Below are 16,915 nucleotides of genomic sequence, written 5' to 3' on the forward strand. Positions count from 1 at the left end.
TTTTAAGATGTATAACATATGAAATACATACAGATGGTTTTAAAAGGTTAGTTCAGTGAAAGCGGTGACAGTTTGTGTCATCTCATAGTTACCACCCCACGCCCTGCCTCTGCCACTTTGGGGTGAGGGTAGCTTAATCTACTGTAGCATAATTCTTAAATACAATCTGTTACTACTAACTGTAGTCTTCATGTTGGATACTAGAACTATAGGAATAGCTGAGCATGGTGTTGCCCTTCTGTAATCACAACACACAAAGGACTACTGTGAGTTTGAAGCTAGCCTGGGCTACATAGCTAGACCCCCCACCCCCCACTCTCCCCCCAAAAAGCAAAAAACTGTAGCATTGGTGGTAGTCAGTAGAACGGTTAGGGCTGGTAAAACAAGTGAGTCACTGTTGCTGTTTTCCTTCTTTTATCTTGTCCCTTTAGGAGAATACGAAGAAGCACTTAAGGTAATGTTTACTTCATTTTATTTCCAAGTAATTTTAAAAATATTTATTGAAACCTGAACTCCATGGGAAGTACTAAGAATAAATAGAATGACACCCATTTTGTTAGGGAGACAATGGTAAGTAGGTGTATGACTCAGCAGTGGGCAGTTCCTAATATAGTTGTAGATAGAAATTTCTCTGGTCCTGCCTAGCCCAGCAGTCCGCACGAATCTCTCCCACCCACAGTCCCATAGCTGCCCATAAAATAATCACTCAGAGTCTTATATTAGCTACAAACTGTGTGGCCTATGGCTTTAGCTTCTTGCTACCTAGCTCTATCATCTTAAATTAACCCATTTCTATTATTCTATATGTTGCCATGTGGCCATGGGATTACCAGTCTGCTGACATCTTGTTGCTTCTTTAGCAGAGGGCTCACATCTCCCCCGACTCCACCCTTCTCTCTGTAAATTGCTTGGATTTCCCACCTGGCTGTAAGCTTTCTTGCCATAGGCCAAAACAGCTTTATTTATTATCCAATGGGAGCCACATGTGTTCACAGCATACAGTTCATGTTGTATCATCTCATTGCTGGCCTTGGGTCCACCATCTCGTGTAAGAAGAAGGCCTGGTTGTGGACACCTCTGTAATCCCAGCCCCAGGAGGCCAAGGTACCCGGACCATTGAGATCAAAGACAGCTTAAGCTACACAGTGACTTTGAGGCCATCCTTGGCTATGTGGTAAAAACTGTCCCAGAAACAAACAAAGAAGAGGTGGCAGGATTGTTTGAGACTAGTTTAGGGATAACCTGAGCAACAGAGCAAAACCCTACTTCAACCAGAATATTACTGCACACAGAAAAACTTTAGGGTTTTGTTTTGTTTTGCAGTGATATTCTAACTTAGGGCCTCCTGCATGCTAGGCAAGTGCTCTGTATCTCATCCTAATTAAGATAATCAACTTATTAGTATATCCATCAGTTGACATAGTTACAAATGGAATTGTTAGTTTAAATGGGTCTTAAGTCTATTGTATAAAAGGGTAAAGGAAAAACAGTTATGAGACAGAGGTGGCTAGAATCCTAGCCATTTGGTCCCTAATTTTTTAAAAAAAAAATACTGGAAGCCAAACTTTTTTTTTTTTTTTGGGTTTTGGGTTTTTTTGTTTGTTTGTTTTTGGGGTTTTTTTTTTTTTGGGGTTTTGGGTTTTTTTGTTTTGTTTTGTTTTGTTTTTGTTTTTTTGAGACAGGGTTTCTCTGTAGCTTTGGAGCCTGTCCTGGACTAGCTGTAGACCAGGCTGGTCTCGAACTCACAGAGATCCACTTGCCTCTGCCTCCTGAGTGCTGGGATTACAGGCATGTGCCACCACCACCCGGCTCGCCAAACTACTTCTTGAAGGAGTTTGAAAACACATGATTAGGAAGATGCAGCTACTTAAGCTTGCTTTCTAAAATACACGGTTGTCCTTTGCTTTCCATCTGGTATCCACTTATGAGTGGGTACATACCATGTTTGTCCTTCTGGGTCTGGGTTACCTCACTCAGGAGGATAGTTTCTAGTTCCATCCATTTGCCTGCAAACCTCATGATGTCATTGTTTTTCTTTGCTGAGTAGTACTCCATTGTGTATATGTACCACATTTTCTTTATCCATTCTTCAGTTGAAGGGCATCTAGCAACTCCAGGGGGGCTACCTAGTAAAGAGGACCCTGAGAAAGACATAGGGATTGCCCAATGACAGAGAGATGGATGAGATCTACATGAGCAAACGGGGTTGGTGGGTAATGGAGGGCAAGGGTCGGGGGAAAGAGAGTTTAGGGGAGTGGGAGTACCAGCTGGATCAGGAGCAGAGTGGGAGAACGGGGAGGGAGATACCATGATGAATGAAGACCCCAGGGGAATAGGAAGAAGCAGAGTGCTAGAACGGTCCCCAGAAATCCACAAAGATACCTCCACAGTAGACTACTGGCAGTGGTCGAGAGAGTGCCTGAACTGACCTGCTCTGGTGATCAGATGGCCAAACACCTGGCTATCGTGATATAATTCTCATCCAGTGTCTGATGGAAGCAGATGCAGAGATCCAGGTGGAGCTCCAGGAGTCCAATCGGCAAGAGAGAGGAGGGATTGTATGAGCGAGAGATATTGAGACCACAATTGGAAAAAGCACAGGGACAAATAGCCAAACTAGTGGAAACACATGAACTGTGAACCAATGGCTGAGAAGCCCCCATGGAACTGGACCAGGCTCTCTAGATAAGTGGGGCAGTTGATTAGCTTGAACTGTTTGGGAGGCCCCCAGGCAGTGGGACCAGGACCTGTCCTTGGTGCATGGGCTGGCTTTTGGAGCCTGGGGCCTATGCTGGAACACTTTGCTCAGCCTTGGTGTAGGGAGGAGGGGCCTGGACCTGCCTCAGCTGAGTCTACCAGGCTGAGCTGGCTCCCCAGGGGAGACCTTGCCTTGGATGAGGTGGGAATTGGGGGTGGGAGGAGGGAGGACGGGGGAATCCGTGGCTGATATGTGAGATTAAGTTAATTATAAAATAAAAATATGTATAATAAATAAGTAAATAAAATAAAATATGAGGTTAGTGAAAAATAACTGCTTAGCTATAGAGCATAGCTTTAAGTTTCCATGATTAGTGCTAGTCTGGAATTGAGTTTTGTGTTTTAGAAAGTTGAGATTAGAGTTAATACCTTATGGAACAACCAGTTAAAAGGCACACTTGGTAGTGCATACCTAGAATTATAGTACTTAGGAGGTGAAACAGGAAGACCCCCATGTCAAAACAGACAAGAAAATTAAAGGAGAACCTTGTTAATGGAAAAATCTCACCTAGAAATTTCCTCAAATTTTAACATAATAAAGTCATTTGTAGTTAATATTCTTTGTATTCTTGACAGCAGGCTAGATATTAACACGGAGGTTGACTTTCTGTATCCAAAGCCCTTGGAATTTGACGTGCCTCTATTTGGGTGTGGGGGGGGGGGGTGGCAATATTTGTACATTCATAATGAGATATCTTAGGAATGGGTCCCAAGACTAAATTTGAAATTTATTTGTCTCATACTTTATATAGTCTACAGGTAATTTTCTATAGTTTTCTTAGTATACAATAGTTTGATTACTATTGATCATAAAATGCCAAGTGCTAATTTTCCACTTCTGGCATCATGTCATTACCTCAGAGGATTGGTGTTCTCAACCTGTTCCTTTAGAAATGCAAACAAAAATCATCGCATACTTTACTATACTTCTGTATTTCCATGCTTTTGACATTTCATTTGGAAAACAAAGTGAGATGTATTTTTATTTTGTAACATGCTCTTGTAACACACTTTCAGATGGCTAACATTAAGCAAGGAAACCAACTGCAGATGCAAGTCCATGAAGGGTGCTATGTTGTAGACGAAGCATTCCCTCAAATTGTAGTTGAAAAAAAAGTGGCTGCCAAGACAGGGAAGAAGCCACTTGCACATTATTCTTCACTGGTGAGAGTCTTGGGATCAGATATGAAGACCACAGAGGAGCCTGCGGCACAGGTATGAAGAGGATGGGCCTGTCTTCCCAACTCTAACCTTATATCTCATTGTTTCTTATACACCATTTGGATAGTCATCCAAGATTTGGGCAGGGAGGCTGGGGAGGTAGCCTTGCAAACACAAGAGCCTGAGTTTGATCCCCAGAACTCTTTTAAAAAAGAAAAAAAAAAAAAAGAGCTGGAAAGATGGCTTATTGGGTAAAGAGGTTGTGTGCAAGCATGAATACATAGTTTGAATCCCCCGAGTTCACATAAAGTCAGACACAGTGTCACGTCTGTGAACCTGATGTGTCTAATCCCAGTGCTCCTGTGGTGAGATGGAAAGCAGACAAGAGGATTTCTCAATCACAGCCAGCTAGCTTGGCATGTACAGTAGTGAACAAGAGAGGCCCTCTCTCACACACACAGTGGGAGGCAGGACCACCATCTGCTGCTGTCCTCTGACCTCCACATGCATGCCTGTTCTCACACAAAAGAGCCAGGTGTGCTGCATGTGTGTAAGCTCAGCACGGAAGAGGCGGAGATAGAGGGACTTGGAGGGTAAAGGCCAGGCAGCCTAGCCCAGTTGGCTGTTTCCAGGCCAGTGAGTGACTCTGCCTCAAAGAGACAAAAAGGTGAACAGTGCCCGAGGAATAACCCCCAAGGTTGTGCTCAGCCTCCGCATGTGTGCACACTGCATACATACACACACGTACACAAAAGACTGGGGGTTATGTCCACCATTGGGATCTGAAGAACTGGCGTCTCTGGTTTACTTCTAGAGAAAGAGAAGACACTAGAAAACACTTTTTGTTTTTCTTTTGTGTCCTTTCACACTGTAACTTTTTCTTAAAGACTTACTTATTGTGTATACAGTGTTCTGCCTGCATGCATGCCTGCACATAAGAAGAGGGCACCAGATCTCATTACAGATGGTTGTGAGCCACCATGTGGTTGCTGAGAATTGAACTTGGGACCTCTGGAAGAGCAACCAGTTCTCTTAACCTTTGAGCCATCTCTCTAGCCCCTCACACTGTAACTTTTAAAAACTACCTACTTATGATATTTGATAAAAGAAACCTGAAAATAACACATTTTTGAAGACTTACTTCTGAAAAGTAACTTCCAAGGTCTTGTGTTATATTTTCTCACAGCCATGTCCACTTGCTCCTTGTGACACAGACCAGCCTCATGACAAGCCCCCGTACTGGTTCACAAGCTACCTGGAAACGGTGAGTGTTCTCTCCAACTTGGGTTTTAGCAGCTCTGTTGGCACAGGAAGAAAGCTGAACCCAGATGGCTGCGGCCTCTGCTGTGGGTGAAAGGAGAATGGCAGCTGATGATTTCCAGACACAGAGCAGATATGGTCAAGGAAGTTGTAGCCTTTGCCTGAGGCATCATGAAAAGAGGCAGTCTAGTCTAAGCCTGTGAGGAAGAGACAGAGTTCTGCTTGAGAAGGACAAAGAAGAAGAATCAGCCATGAAAGGAAGAGATCTGTAACATTTCTGTTCATCCCTCCAGCAGGCAGCAGCCATGTTCTTAAGTATCAGCAGAGACAGGGACACTTGAGGTTTGCTGTTCTCTTCTCACTGTTTCCAGTGCTGGAACTGAGTTTCCCCACCTTCTCCTCTGCCTTGTAGTTCAGAGAACAAGTGGTTAAGGAAACAGTTGAGAAGCTTGAACAGAGGTTGCGGGAGAAGCTTGTCCTCCAGAAGTCGGCCTCAGAAGTCTCAATGCCTGTTTCAAAGGAGCAGTTCAACTGGCATATGGCTTGCACTCAGTGCCACAAAAGGATCATGGGTGTGCGTTACCAGTGCAGGTAAGTGATTCCTGGGTAGAGGTAGTGTCTGCCCTAGCATTTTGGGTACTTGAAGGGAAGCTGGACATCTTCTGTCTCTGAGCAGTAGGTGATGTGGCTTGGATTTGGAAGCGCAAACTACTCCTCATTTACACGTCATGTGGGACATGTAACTGGGAACTGTTATAAGTGCTCTTCATTTACACATTTGGATTAACAGAATCAGACAAAATTTAGTTCCCTCAGTCAAAATTCGATCACTAAGGATAGACCCCTCCCCTTGGTCAAATGTTCTTGTGTCGTCTTCCTATAAATTATTTCATGAAAATAGGCATGATTAGGAGTTACTCTTGTCATTTTAGCATAGGCTCGACATAACCAAGTCACCAACTTGCTGGTCATGGAGCAAATATAAAGTCTGATCTTGTTTCTCTCTGCTTCAGGGACTTCCTGCTGTGACATTTTCACTGTGTTGTTCTTTTCACACAGCGTGTGCCCGGCCTACAACCTTTGTGAAGATTGTGAAGCTGGGCCATATGCTCATAGCCGTAGCCATGTCCTGCTAAAGTTTCGGAGACCTGTTGTGGTTCCCTCCGACCCATTTTCCCACTTAAAGGGCCCCACTCCTCGTCTGCCTCCTGCTCTTGAACAAATCAGGTAAAGCCATACACTCGAGGGTGCTTCTCTGCCTGACTTCTTGATTCTGCTGACACAACATGCTGATGTTAAAAGTATCTGATATAGGCCAGGCAGGGTAATGCACGCCTTTAATGCCAGCACCTGGGAGACAGAGGCAGGCAGATTGCTGCATTGGAGACCAGCCTGGTCTACAGAGCGAGTTCCAGGATAGCAAGGACTATACAGAGAAACCTTGTCTTGAAAAAAAATTGTCTGACTTGGGCTGGAGAGATGGATCGATGGTTACGAGCACTAAGAGCACTTGATGCTTTTGTGGAGGGATCTAGATTCAGTTCCCAGCACCCACATAGCAGCTCTAGTACCAGTGGATCTGATATCTGTCTCCAGCCTCTGTGAGCATCAGTCACACATGTGGTACACATGCATTCATGCAGGCGTACGCTCATACACAGAATTAAAAATAAATAAATCTTTTAAAAAAATATTTGAGATACCCAGCATTCAGAACTGTCCTGAGTTCTAAGCTGGACTGAACTACATAGTGAGACCATCTCAAAACAAAAGAAAAATGCAATGATATATCACAAAATCACCGATAGTCTCCTTACTTTGCTCCTTTTCAATTGATTTGTAATAATGAAACAGGTGTCTGATTTTTATCAAGTGGAAATGATGACTATAAAAGAAATTAAGAAGCTAGATGCCAGCCATTGATGGCTTTACTTAGCTTCAAATTGCCTCGAGGTTTTTTTGTGTTTCAAGACATTCACTCATTATCCCACAGGATCCAGAAACAGGTGGATAAGAACTTTGTGAAAGCAGAAAAGCAAAGGCTGCGTGCTGAGAAGAAACAGCGGAAAGCAGAGGTCAAGGAGCTTAAAAAGCAGCTTAAACTCCACAGGAAGGTTCATCTGTGGAATTCAATCCACGGTCTCCAGAGTCCCAGGCCCCCTTTGAGCCGACCCGAGAGCTTGCTGCGGTCCAGCACCCTGATGTAAGTCCCAGGCCAGCCGGAGTGTGGCTGGGGTCCAGCTCTCAGGCTGAACTGTAGCCATCCTGTGTCTTACCTGTTGTGTCTCCTCGCACCTACCTGTTCCAAGCTTCCCATTGTCTGGTCCAGGCTGGTTCAGGAGTTATTTTTGATACTCACTTTGATACCTTATTCAGAAAGCTGGAAAGTCATAAGACTTTGAATGGGGTGGCTCAGACTTCCCTCAGAATGGGGAGGCTCAGACTTCTCTCAGATTGGGGGTGGCTCAGACTTCCCTCAGAATGGGGAGGCTCAGAGTTCGGAGGCAATCTGGCTGGGTTGGAAGCAAAAGAACAAGTCTCCATTTGTATTTATGGACACTTTTTATTGTCCTTAAGGCATCGTTTTCTAACCTGGAGTTTGATTCCTAGTACTACCTTTTACACACATGCATGTACACAGGATTTTTATTATTTATTAGTCTTAGTTTTTGTTTATTTTTGTTTTTGTTGTATTAGTGTGTGTGCGTGTGTGTGCGTGTGTGTGTGTGCGTGTGTGTGTGTGTGTGTGTGTGTGTGTGTGTGTGTGTACGTACACACACATGTGCCATGACAAGCATGTTGAGGGCAAAGAACTTTGTGGAGTCAGTTCTTTTCTCTAACCTTTGTTCATTCTGGGGATTGAATTCGGGTCACTCACTCTGGCTGGTGTGGCAAGTACCTTTCCCTGCTGAGCCTTCTCATGGGGCCTAGTTAGTGTTATTTTTTAAGGCAGATGTATTAGTACATCTTTAAAAAGCAGTCAGCCTCTTGAATCACAGTGTGGCATGTTCAGAAGCCATCACACCCAACAGTAAGGAACTAAGCATCTGGATTTTTGTCCAGGCTTCCTTTGCAGCCCTGTGCCCCAGTTATGCCAACACTCAGTGCAGCGTTTGTGGATGAGAATTTGCCTGACGGGACTCATCTTCAGCCAGGAACCAAGTTTATCAAACACTGGAGGATGAAAAACACAGGAAATGTGAAGTGGAGTGCGGACACCAAGGTATTTCTTCTGCTCACTAAATGGAAAGATGGTGACACACAGTAGCAAAGGACACAGTGACAAGCTTTCTTCTGTTCTTTTCAGCTCAAGTTCATGTGGGGAAACTTGACATTGGCTTCTACAGAAAAGAAGGATGTTGTGGTTCCCTGCTTGAAGGCTGGCCATGTGGGAGTTGTGTCTGTGGAGTTCATCGCTCCAACCTTAGAGGGAACCTACACTTCCCATTGGCGTCTTTCTCACAAAGGCCAGCAGTTTGGGCCTCGGGTCTGGTGCAGTATCATAGTGGATTCTTTCCCCTCTTCTGATAGCGCGGAAAGGCGCATGATCAGCTCAAGCAAAGCTGATGATCTCACCTGTGAGCAAGAGGTGAGCACTTACACTGTCGGCCTTGCTCCAGTTACCAGATTGTTTCCCCAGTCATGGGGAATGTCCAGCTTTGTGATACAAGCCTGTATTCCATGCAGGAGAGGCGGAGGCACAAACATTGCGAGTTTGAGGCTAGCTCTTGCTGAGGACTGACACTGATGGACTCTGGGGACCTGAACCTAAAAGAACTCATTCATAGCTTGTTATTCTTCCAGATTTTCAGGAAGTTTACTGTTTCTGAGTTTTCCATCACTCTGACAAAATACTTGAGATAACTAACGTACAAAGAGAAAGAGTTCTTTTGGTTCACAGTTTTAGAGCTTCTGGTCCATGATTAGGCAGACCTATTACTGTAGGCCTCTAGTTGAAATATTAGACTGTACTGGCAAAGAGAGGGAGGGGGGAAGCCACTCAGGGCCAGGAAGAAAAGAGGAAGGGACCGGAGTCCAACATTTCCCTTTGAGCACATGCCCACAGTGACCTAAGGACCTCAGGGAAGGCTCCACCCTGTGTTTATTGTCTAGTAATGCCATGCCTCTAGAGGTCAAGCTTTTGGTTTTTCGAGACAGGGTTCTCTGTGTAGCTGTGACTGTCCTAGAACTCGCTCTGTAGACCAGGTTGGCCTCAAACTCAGAGATCCTCCTGCCTCTGCCTGCCAAGTGCTGAGATTAAAGGCTAGTATGCTGGATTAAAGCCACTACTGCCCAAAGTTTTAACACTTGGGATTTTGGGATATTCTTCCCTCTGGTACGTTTTTGTTCTGGTGTTTGGCCTAGTGTTGAAGGTGCGTAGCGTCCTTAGGGTTGGTTCAGGCAGTCCCTAAGGGCTACTGTCTGAGATGGTGCATGCTACGCCAGGGAAGAAGGGCTGCCTGGCCTGCCTGTGAACTGGTAGCTTTTCCCCTTCACATTCATCTCCTAGAGTCTCCCTGTGTGTTTGTTCCCCGGGTACCGATGCCATCTAGACCTGCCTCTTACTTGCTACCATCAGCTGTTCCTTTTGTTAGTGGGGCTAATGAGTGTTAATGTCCTGGTTTGAGCTAACTACTTTTTGGAACAGTATATGAACTCTTCACTATTTCTGCAGCTTTTCTACAAGTCTAAATTAAAATTAAAAATTAAATGAGGTTCTACTGTGTTTTTATTTTAGGGGTGACATGTCAACTGGTACCTGAGCTCTGTTAAGATCCTAAAATGCCCCGATTATTTGTCTCCATAGGAAGCTTTTCTTCTGGCTGAGGAAGAGATTCCATTGGCTGCAGTGAGGAAGCAGACAGAAGGGACAGGAACCAGCATCTCCCAGAAGACACAGAACGTCCCCAACGGGAGAGAACTGTACATTCCGTCCGTGGACCTTCTGACTGCCCAGGTAAACAGTCAGCACTTTGAGGGACCAGGGGGAGAAAGAGTCCTCGCCTTGTTATTGAGAAGGTGGATAGATAGCCATACGTGCTTCTGGGCAGGCTTGATCCAGTCAGTGGTATTTAGTGAGAGTGAGGTCATCTATGGAGCAAGTTTGTGAAATATTTCTTCATGAGCTGGAAGCTCAGGCTTGTGCTTCCCCACAACCTCCCTCTAGTGGTCTCTTCGTATTAGTTAGCCTGCTTCGCTTGCCCATCCACTGTTTCCTCTCTATTAAGATCAATCCATGTGGGGCTGGAGAGATGGCTCAGAGGTTAAGAGCACTGGCTGCTCTTTCAGAGGTCCTGAGTTCAATTCCCAGCACCCACATGGTGGCTCACAACCATCTATAATGAGATCTGGTGCCCTCTTCTGGCGTACAAAGTTACATGGTGCCAGAATGTTGTATACATAGAAGAAATACACTCAAATACAGAACGGAGTAGACAGCTGAAGTCTTCCTCTGATCTGACCAGGAGTGAATCCACCTTGAAGGCAGGAGCAGGGAGAAGGGGCATGTGACCCTTCTCTCTCTCCTTTTAAGAGGTCACCTACAACTGCAGGCCCTATAGCCCAAGGTCATGGGTGGAGCAAATACCACCACACTCTCCACCCTGCTAGTTAGACATTTGAGAATATTGGTTCCCATTGAACTCTTTGTGGTTTCACTTGATTGAGGAGAGGCATGAATTTGAACAGAATTGAATTGAGGCAATGTACAGGGCTGTAGGTCCAGTTGCGACAGACATCTTTATTTGGCCATCTCTTTTTCTAGGACCTGCTATCCTTTGAGCTGCTGGATATAAACATTGTCCAAGAATTGGAGAGAGTGCCCCACAACACCCCTGTGGGTAAGCATGTCTTGGCTCATTGTGTTTAGGTGCTGCTGGTATTACGGTCTGAGTCACGGGAGGGTGAGGATTTCTCCCATGAGATGGGGAGCCGCATTCATGGTCCATCTCCTCTCCCTGTTGTCTGTCAGTGCCGCAGTACAAGTGTGTACAGGACTCCCTTATTGTAAAGGAATCCTTCATTTCTCTCCCTTTGTTCCTTCCTTCGTGGTTTGGTATATGGCTTTGACCTGCTAGGTCATTTACTTGTTTGTGACCCAGCCTTGATTGGTCAGAGCAAGTTGCATTTCTGGTAATCTGGAGAAGTTCTTTATGACAGGTGGTAGAGCATATTTAGGTTTATTTTAACCCCACAGGAAGCAAGAAATTTACAGACTGCTGCTTCTGGATACATGCTTTTTCTCAGTTGATGGTTTTCCTGTCTTCATTCTCCAGATATGACTCCCTGCATGTCTCCTCTGCCACATGACAGTCCTTTAATAGAGAAGCCAGGCTTGGGGCAGATACAGGAAGAGAGTGAAGGGGCGGGATTTAAAGCACTTCCTGGTAAGGGGTTAAATATCTGTAAAGCACTTGTACCTTCCCTTCCCATTCCATACCTGTTTTCATACACCCATTCCTCATTAACTTTACCTCAGCTTGCAAATTGATTGCTGTAGCATCTCTTGCTCTTTCTCAGTCTTCCCTCATGTCAGCAAGAGCAGCTATTCATACCGCACCTAGGTTAATATGCAGTGATTGGTGAAGCTCTCAACTCCTTAAACATGAAGTACAAACAAGCTTTGTGTTTCTTTCAGATTCCACCCTATCAGCAAAGAGGAAGGCTGAGGCCCCTGCTTCAGTGGAAGAATCGGAGGAAGACCTGAGTGGGACCCAGTTTGTGTGTGAGACTGTAATCCGATCCCTTACCTTGGATGCTGCTCCAGACCACAACCCACCTTGTAGGCAGAGGTCCCTGCAGAGTGAGTGTCCCTGCATCTCCACCAGCTAGCAGGGGGCGCCTGAATAGTGAGAGGGGAGGGAGGCTGGCGTCTGTGGAGGAACTGATCACATTGATCATCCTGCTAGAGCACCAGGAACAGAGAAGCCACCTAACTCGGTTCTCTACTTTCTCAGGGGAATTACAGCTGCAGTCCACAGAGGGACAGCAGCCAGTTATGCTGCCTGGATCCTGCAGAAAGGATTCTTCCTGTGAGTTGACAACTCCTTAGCAGAAGCTCCCATTGGCAACTGAGCCTTCTGCTTTCTTCCAAGAGTTAAATTCTACCATAAAAATAATACCTTCGTCACAGGGGTGGTAGCGCACACCTTTGATCACAGCACTCAGAAGGGAGAGGCAAGCATATCTCTCACTTCAAGGCCAGCATGGTCTATAGAGAGAGTTCCAGGATAGTCACAGTTACACAGAGAAACCCTGTCTTAAAAAACAAGTGAACGGAAACCACCTTCATGGGTTCTGGTGGTGGCTGTTGTTAGTCTTACAAGCATGAGGAGGTCAGCTCAATCCCTAGCACCCCTCTAAAAAACAGGGTGCTGTGGCAGACCCTATTGCAAACAGTAAGGCAGATGGACAGACATTTTAGCATGTACCTTCAATCCTAGCACTTGAGGTGCAGATGTAAGCACGTCTCTTGAGTTTGAGGCCAGCTACAGAGTAAAACACTGTCTCAAAAGAAGATGGGGGGATGGCTTCTAGGGAACTACACCCAGTATGACCTTTTCTCTAGCCTCCATTCACAGTCCAGTTATCTGCCTGTACACTTACACACACACACACACACACACACACACACACACACACACACACACAACCTTCACAACAGACTACTAGTACCAAATTAGTTAGAACCAGTACTATGTCTCAAAAACTACCCAAAAGTTCAGTTTCTGGTAAATAATAATAATACCAAATTTGAGGGCTTAGGGAATGGCTCAGTGGGTAAGAGTCCTTGTTGTGTAAGCAAGATGACCTACATCTGAGTCCTTAGTACTCACCTCAAACAGAGCCCTGTCTGCTTGTCCCTCCAGCACTGGGGGCTGAGACAGGCAGATCCTGGAGCTCGTAGCCAGCCAGCCTAAACAAAATGCTGAGCTTCAGGTGAAGTGAAAGAGCCTGTCTCTAATAAGGTGGAAAACAATAAAGGAAGACCCTTGATGTCCTCCCTGACCTACACACAGAGATATGAACAGGTGTAATTAACATGTACCATACATACTCAAAAAAAAAGTGATCTATATATACCTTTAAACATAATTGTCCTATTTTTGCTTAAAGTGAACCACATACATATGAATACTTTTTTACAAATATACAACTAGGCAGCAGTAAAAAGATAAAAATAAAAAAATATATATATACAAATAGCAGAAAGGTATGGAAAGACAAACCAAATTGTTCACAAGTGCTACTCTGATACAATCTTGGGGCACCTTTCTACCCACCCCCATGATTTTCTCGTGTTCTCTTCTGACCGTGCATCACTTTTCTCAGGAGAAGGAAAGCAAGCATACAACCTGAAGTGCTTACCATATGACGCCTTTTCAGAGCCCTGATAGATAGCTACCTTACAAGTTGTGATAAAGCTTTATCTCAGGGGCTGGAGAGATTGAGGGGACTAAGAGATTGAGATCCTCAGGGGCTGGAGAGTCAATGCTCAGAGGTTAAGAGCATTGACTGTTCTTCCACGGGTCCTAAATTCAATTCCCAGCACATGTGGTGGCTTACAACCATCTACCATAAGATCTTATGCCCTCTTCTGGCATGCAGGCATGCATGCAGGCAGAACACTACACATAAATAAAACAAATCTTTAAAAAAAAAAAAAAAATCAACCAAAAAGCTTTATCCCAGTCTGTTAGCTGTCCTAATGAATAGAAAAAGGGACTGTAAGACTCAGTGCTCATAGGAAGCCTGGCTATTTCTGCCGACTTCTGTTCTTTTTCTTTTGGCATGGTCTTGAAACATAGAGTACAGTTAAGGCTCCAGCAGCAGCCCATTCCTCTGGGTCTTTACATTCTAGCTTTTCTCTAGTTCTTGAGGCACAAGGCTTTGCCAAGTGAGTGCAGCACTGAGGTTTGCTGCTGAGCCTTTTCCTTCACGGGGTTACTTTTGTTCCTTAGTGAAATTTGCCTTGCCTGAAGAAGGACCACTCGGAGATGAGAGGGAAGAGATTGTCCACATTGCTGAGGAGGAGGAAGAGGAGCTCCAAGATGAAGTTGAAAGTCAGTCTTCTGCTTCCTCTGAAGATTATATCATCATCCTGCCTGAGTGCTTTGATACCAGCCGCCCCCTGGGGGACTCCATGTACAGCTCTGCACTCTCACAGCCAGGCCTGGAGCGAGGGGCTGAAGGCCAACCTGGGATCGAGGCTGGGCAGGAACCAGCTGAGGCTGCAGAGAGACTCCCTGAGGGGGAGAGCCAGCCACAGGAGCAGAGCATCAGTGACATCCTCACGACCTCACAGACGCTGGACACAGTGCCCCTAGTCCCCGAGGTGGTAGGACTTCCACCCCCACTGTCCAGGTACTACTCAGCACCCCTTAGCTGCCCTGTTCTTCAGAGGTGAAATAAGCAACTTAATTTCTAAACTTAAATGAATAAAAGACATTTAATTTCTCAGCATTTGTGAATTTGGGATTTAAACAAATGTTTGTTTTAGTTGACCTTACTCTTACATGAGCATCTGTGCACTTATTTTTCTATAATTAAGAGAGAATCTTTAAACACAAACATTTCTGGACATTTCCTTCATGCTTTGATTCTTGAGTTGACTAAAGGTGACAAAATCTTAGGTGAAGACTTGTCATTTGACTCAGTGTTAGAGCATTTGCCTGGCGAGCATGAGGGCCTGGATTACCAGAGGAACCCTCATCCTCCATGTACTAACACAAAGAATGATTAGGAGATTAAATTCCTTATGGATCTGGGCCATTGGTCTCTCCTACTAGTATAGAAAATATAGGAACCCTGAACATAATTTAAACCACTCAGGAAACTAAACTGTCCATCTATTAGCACCACCTGATGTAGGGGAAGTGACCTGAGTGAAACCAGTTTTTCTAGCTGGATTGGGCTAAAGAGGAAGTCAGAGTGGAACGCAGCCGTTCTGAGCAGATCCCCACATTCCCACGAGATGGGGATCAGGAGCGTGGAGGCTGCAGAGCCGGGCACTACTGCCCTGCGACTGTTTCTGACCACTGCTGTAACTGCTTTTCAACCTCCCTCCAATCTTGTGTCTTTCTAAAGGAGCTCCCCTTGTGGACAGCACGGGTCCCCAGGAGTGGATTCACCAATTACCATCCAAGAAGTTCCTTCAGTCCCTGACCAGGTCAAAGGAGGTAAGGACAAGCTTGAGCTTTACCTCCCTTCCTTTGCTGCTTTCCACTGGAAATGGGGTATCAACAGGCTGTCCGTTTTTGGGATGCGTGGCCTTGTTTAGAAACTTGCCCTTCTCTCTCTTTCTGCACTCTTCCTTCATGCTGTTTCTACTCTCAAGTCTCTGTGGAGACCTTTGGAGATAGGTGCTGCACTGTGGTGGGTGGGTGGTGCAGCCTTGGAGGCAGGCCAGCCTATGTGCCAGCCCCAAGCTTGCCTCTCCTCGCCAGATTGATGCAGCAGCTCAGCTAGTTTGTGATGCCCCTGGGTCTGTCCCCTTATTCAAACCATCAGGACAGTAGCACTGTGAAGGAGTAAGTAGGTCCTCACAGTCAATTCTTCCTAAAATTCCATACCTAAAACCATTTGAGAACCAACATATCCTTGTAATAGGATTGCAGAAGTTTTTTTATTCAATGAAGTCACCTTATATAGCATTTCTAGACTGTCTTTCTCAGTTACTTCAACCACTCACAGAACTTTGCTTAATAAAGAAGAGGAAAGGGGGCTGGAGAGATGGCTTAGGGGTTAAGAGCACTGACTGTTCTTCCAGAGGTCCTGAGTTCAATTCCCAGCAACCACATGGTGGCTCACAACCATCTGTAATGAGATATGGCACCCTCTTCTGTATACATAATAAATAGATAAATCTTTTAAAAAATAAATAAGTAAGTAAAGGAAGAAAGAACGAAAGAAAGAAGAAAGAAAGAAAAGAAAGGAGAAAGAGAGAGGAAAGAAGGAAAGACTTCAGACATCCCGTTACCTTTCCACCTGCCTCAATAATAGCTTTGCTGGGTCAGGAAACACTAGGTGCTGTGGATGCCAAATCTAACCAACAGCTCTCTTGCTTTTAGAGCCCAGAGGCTCATCGGGACTTGTCAACAGCAGACAGAGGGGCTGTGACCACTCCAGGTAATGACCTTGTGAAGTCTCTTCAGAAGCAGTGGGCATCCAGCACTGCTTCTGCTGCAGGAGCCTCTCAGAGCACAGGAAGGAGAGCCCTCACTCCTTGCTGTTACTGCTAAAGCTTTTGCACAACACTGGACAGAGAGCTAAAGCTTATGTTTAAGCATTCTCCCATTTTAGACAAAGGACTGCCCTAAAATTCACCTCACTATAGTGCCCAAGAATACAGGAAGGTCAAGCCCCATGTGTATTTTGGCCATTTTTTTTCTTAGATACAGCTACCTCTCTGGTCCCTATCATCTCAAATCAGTACCAGAAAAATTTCCTTTGCCAGGTGTTTTCTCTGAGATGCACAGACAGATTGCTGACATCCATGTGTGCCCATAACTACATTTTCAGCTGGGATGGAATTCTGGCATGGTCACAAGGTGTGTGTGTCCTGCAGTGCTCCTGTCTTGTGCCAGCCAAGTCGAGCCCTGCATCAAACCAAGATTTGTAGCTCTGAAAACAGTCCATTCTCTTTTTTCTCTTAAGGATACTTCATTTTCTTTTGAGATTAGCACCCACATTATCTTGTAAGGTCATGAGTTTATTTGGGGAGATAATTTGGTTTTCC

At 45.1% G+C, this 16,915-nt stretch overlaps 1 protein-coding gene across 4 annotated transcripts in view; it reads left to right on the forward strand.

Moving 5' to 3' along the window:
- The window catches only part of Nbr1 (NBR1 autophagy cargo receptor), a 31,886-nt gene that overhangs the window by 10,144 nt on the left and 4,827 nt on the right, over positions 1–16,915 (forward strand). For 2 of the 4 annotated variants that reach the window (XM_036195644.1, XM_036195648.1), the window contains exons 6-21: positions 432–454; positions 3,775–3,972; positions 5,105–5,182; positions 5,591–5,769; positions 6,238–6,405; positions 7,172–7,381; positions 8,242–8,401; positions 8,486–8,767; positions 9,986–10,135; positions 10,943–11,018; positions 11,454–11,564; positions 11,816–11,980; positions 12,135–12,209; positions 14,139–14,541; positions 15,265–15,356; positions 16,248–16,305. In XM_036195644.1, coding sequence (XP_036051537.1) covers positions 432–454; positions 3,775–3,972; positions 5,105–5,182; positions 5,591–5,769; positions 6,238–6,405; positions 7,172–7,381; positions 8,242–8,401; positions 8,486–8,767; positions 9,986–10,135; positions 10,943–11,018; positions 11,454–11,564; positions 11,816–11,980; positions 12,135–12,209; positions 14,139–14,541; positions 15,265–15,356; positions 16,248–16,305 — 2,428 coding nt within the window. The remainder of the gene's footprint in view (positions 1–431; positions 455–3,774; positions 3,973–5,104; positions 5,183–5,590; positions 5,770–6,237; positions 6,406–7,171; positions 7,382–8,241; positions 8,402–8,485; positions 8,768–9,985; positions 10,136–10,942; positions 11,019–11,453; positions 11,565–11,815; positions 11,981–12,134; positions 12,210–14,138; positions 14,542–15,264; positions 15,357–16,247; positions 16,306–16,915) is intronic. The other 2 variants (XM_036195646.1, XM_036195647.1) reach the window with 2 other exon arrangements.

The sequence above is a fragment of the Onychomys torridus genome, chromosome 8 (genome assembly GCF_903995425.1).
Source record: "Onychomys torridus chromosome 8, mOncTor1.1, whole genome shotgun sequence".
NCBI classification, from domain to species: Eukaryota; Metazoa; Chordata; class Mammalia; order Rodentia; family Cricetidae; genus Onychomys; species Onychomys torridus.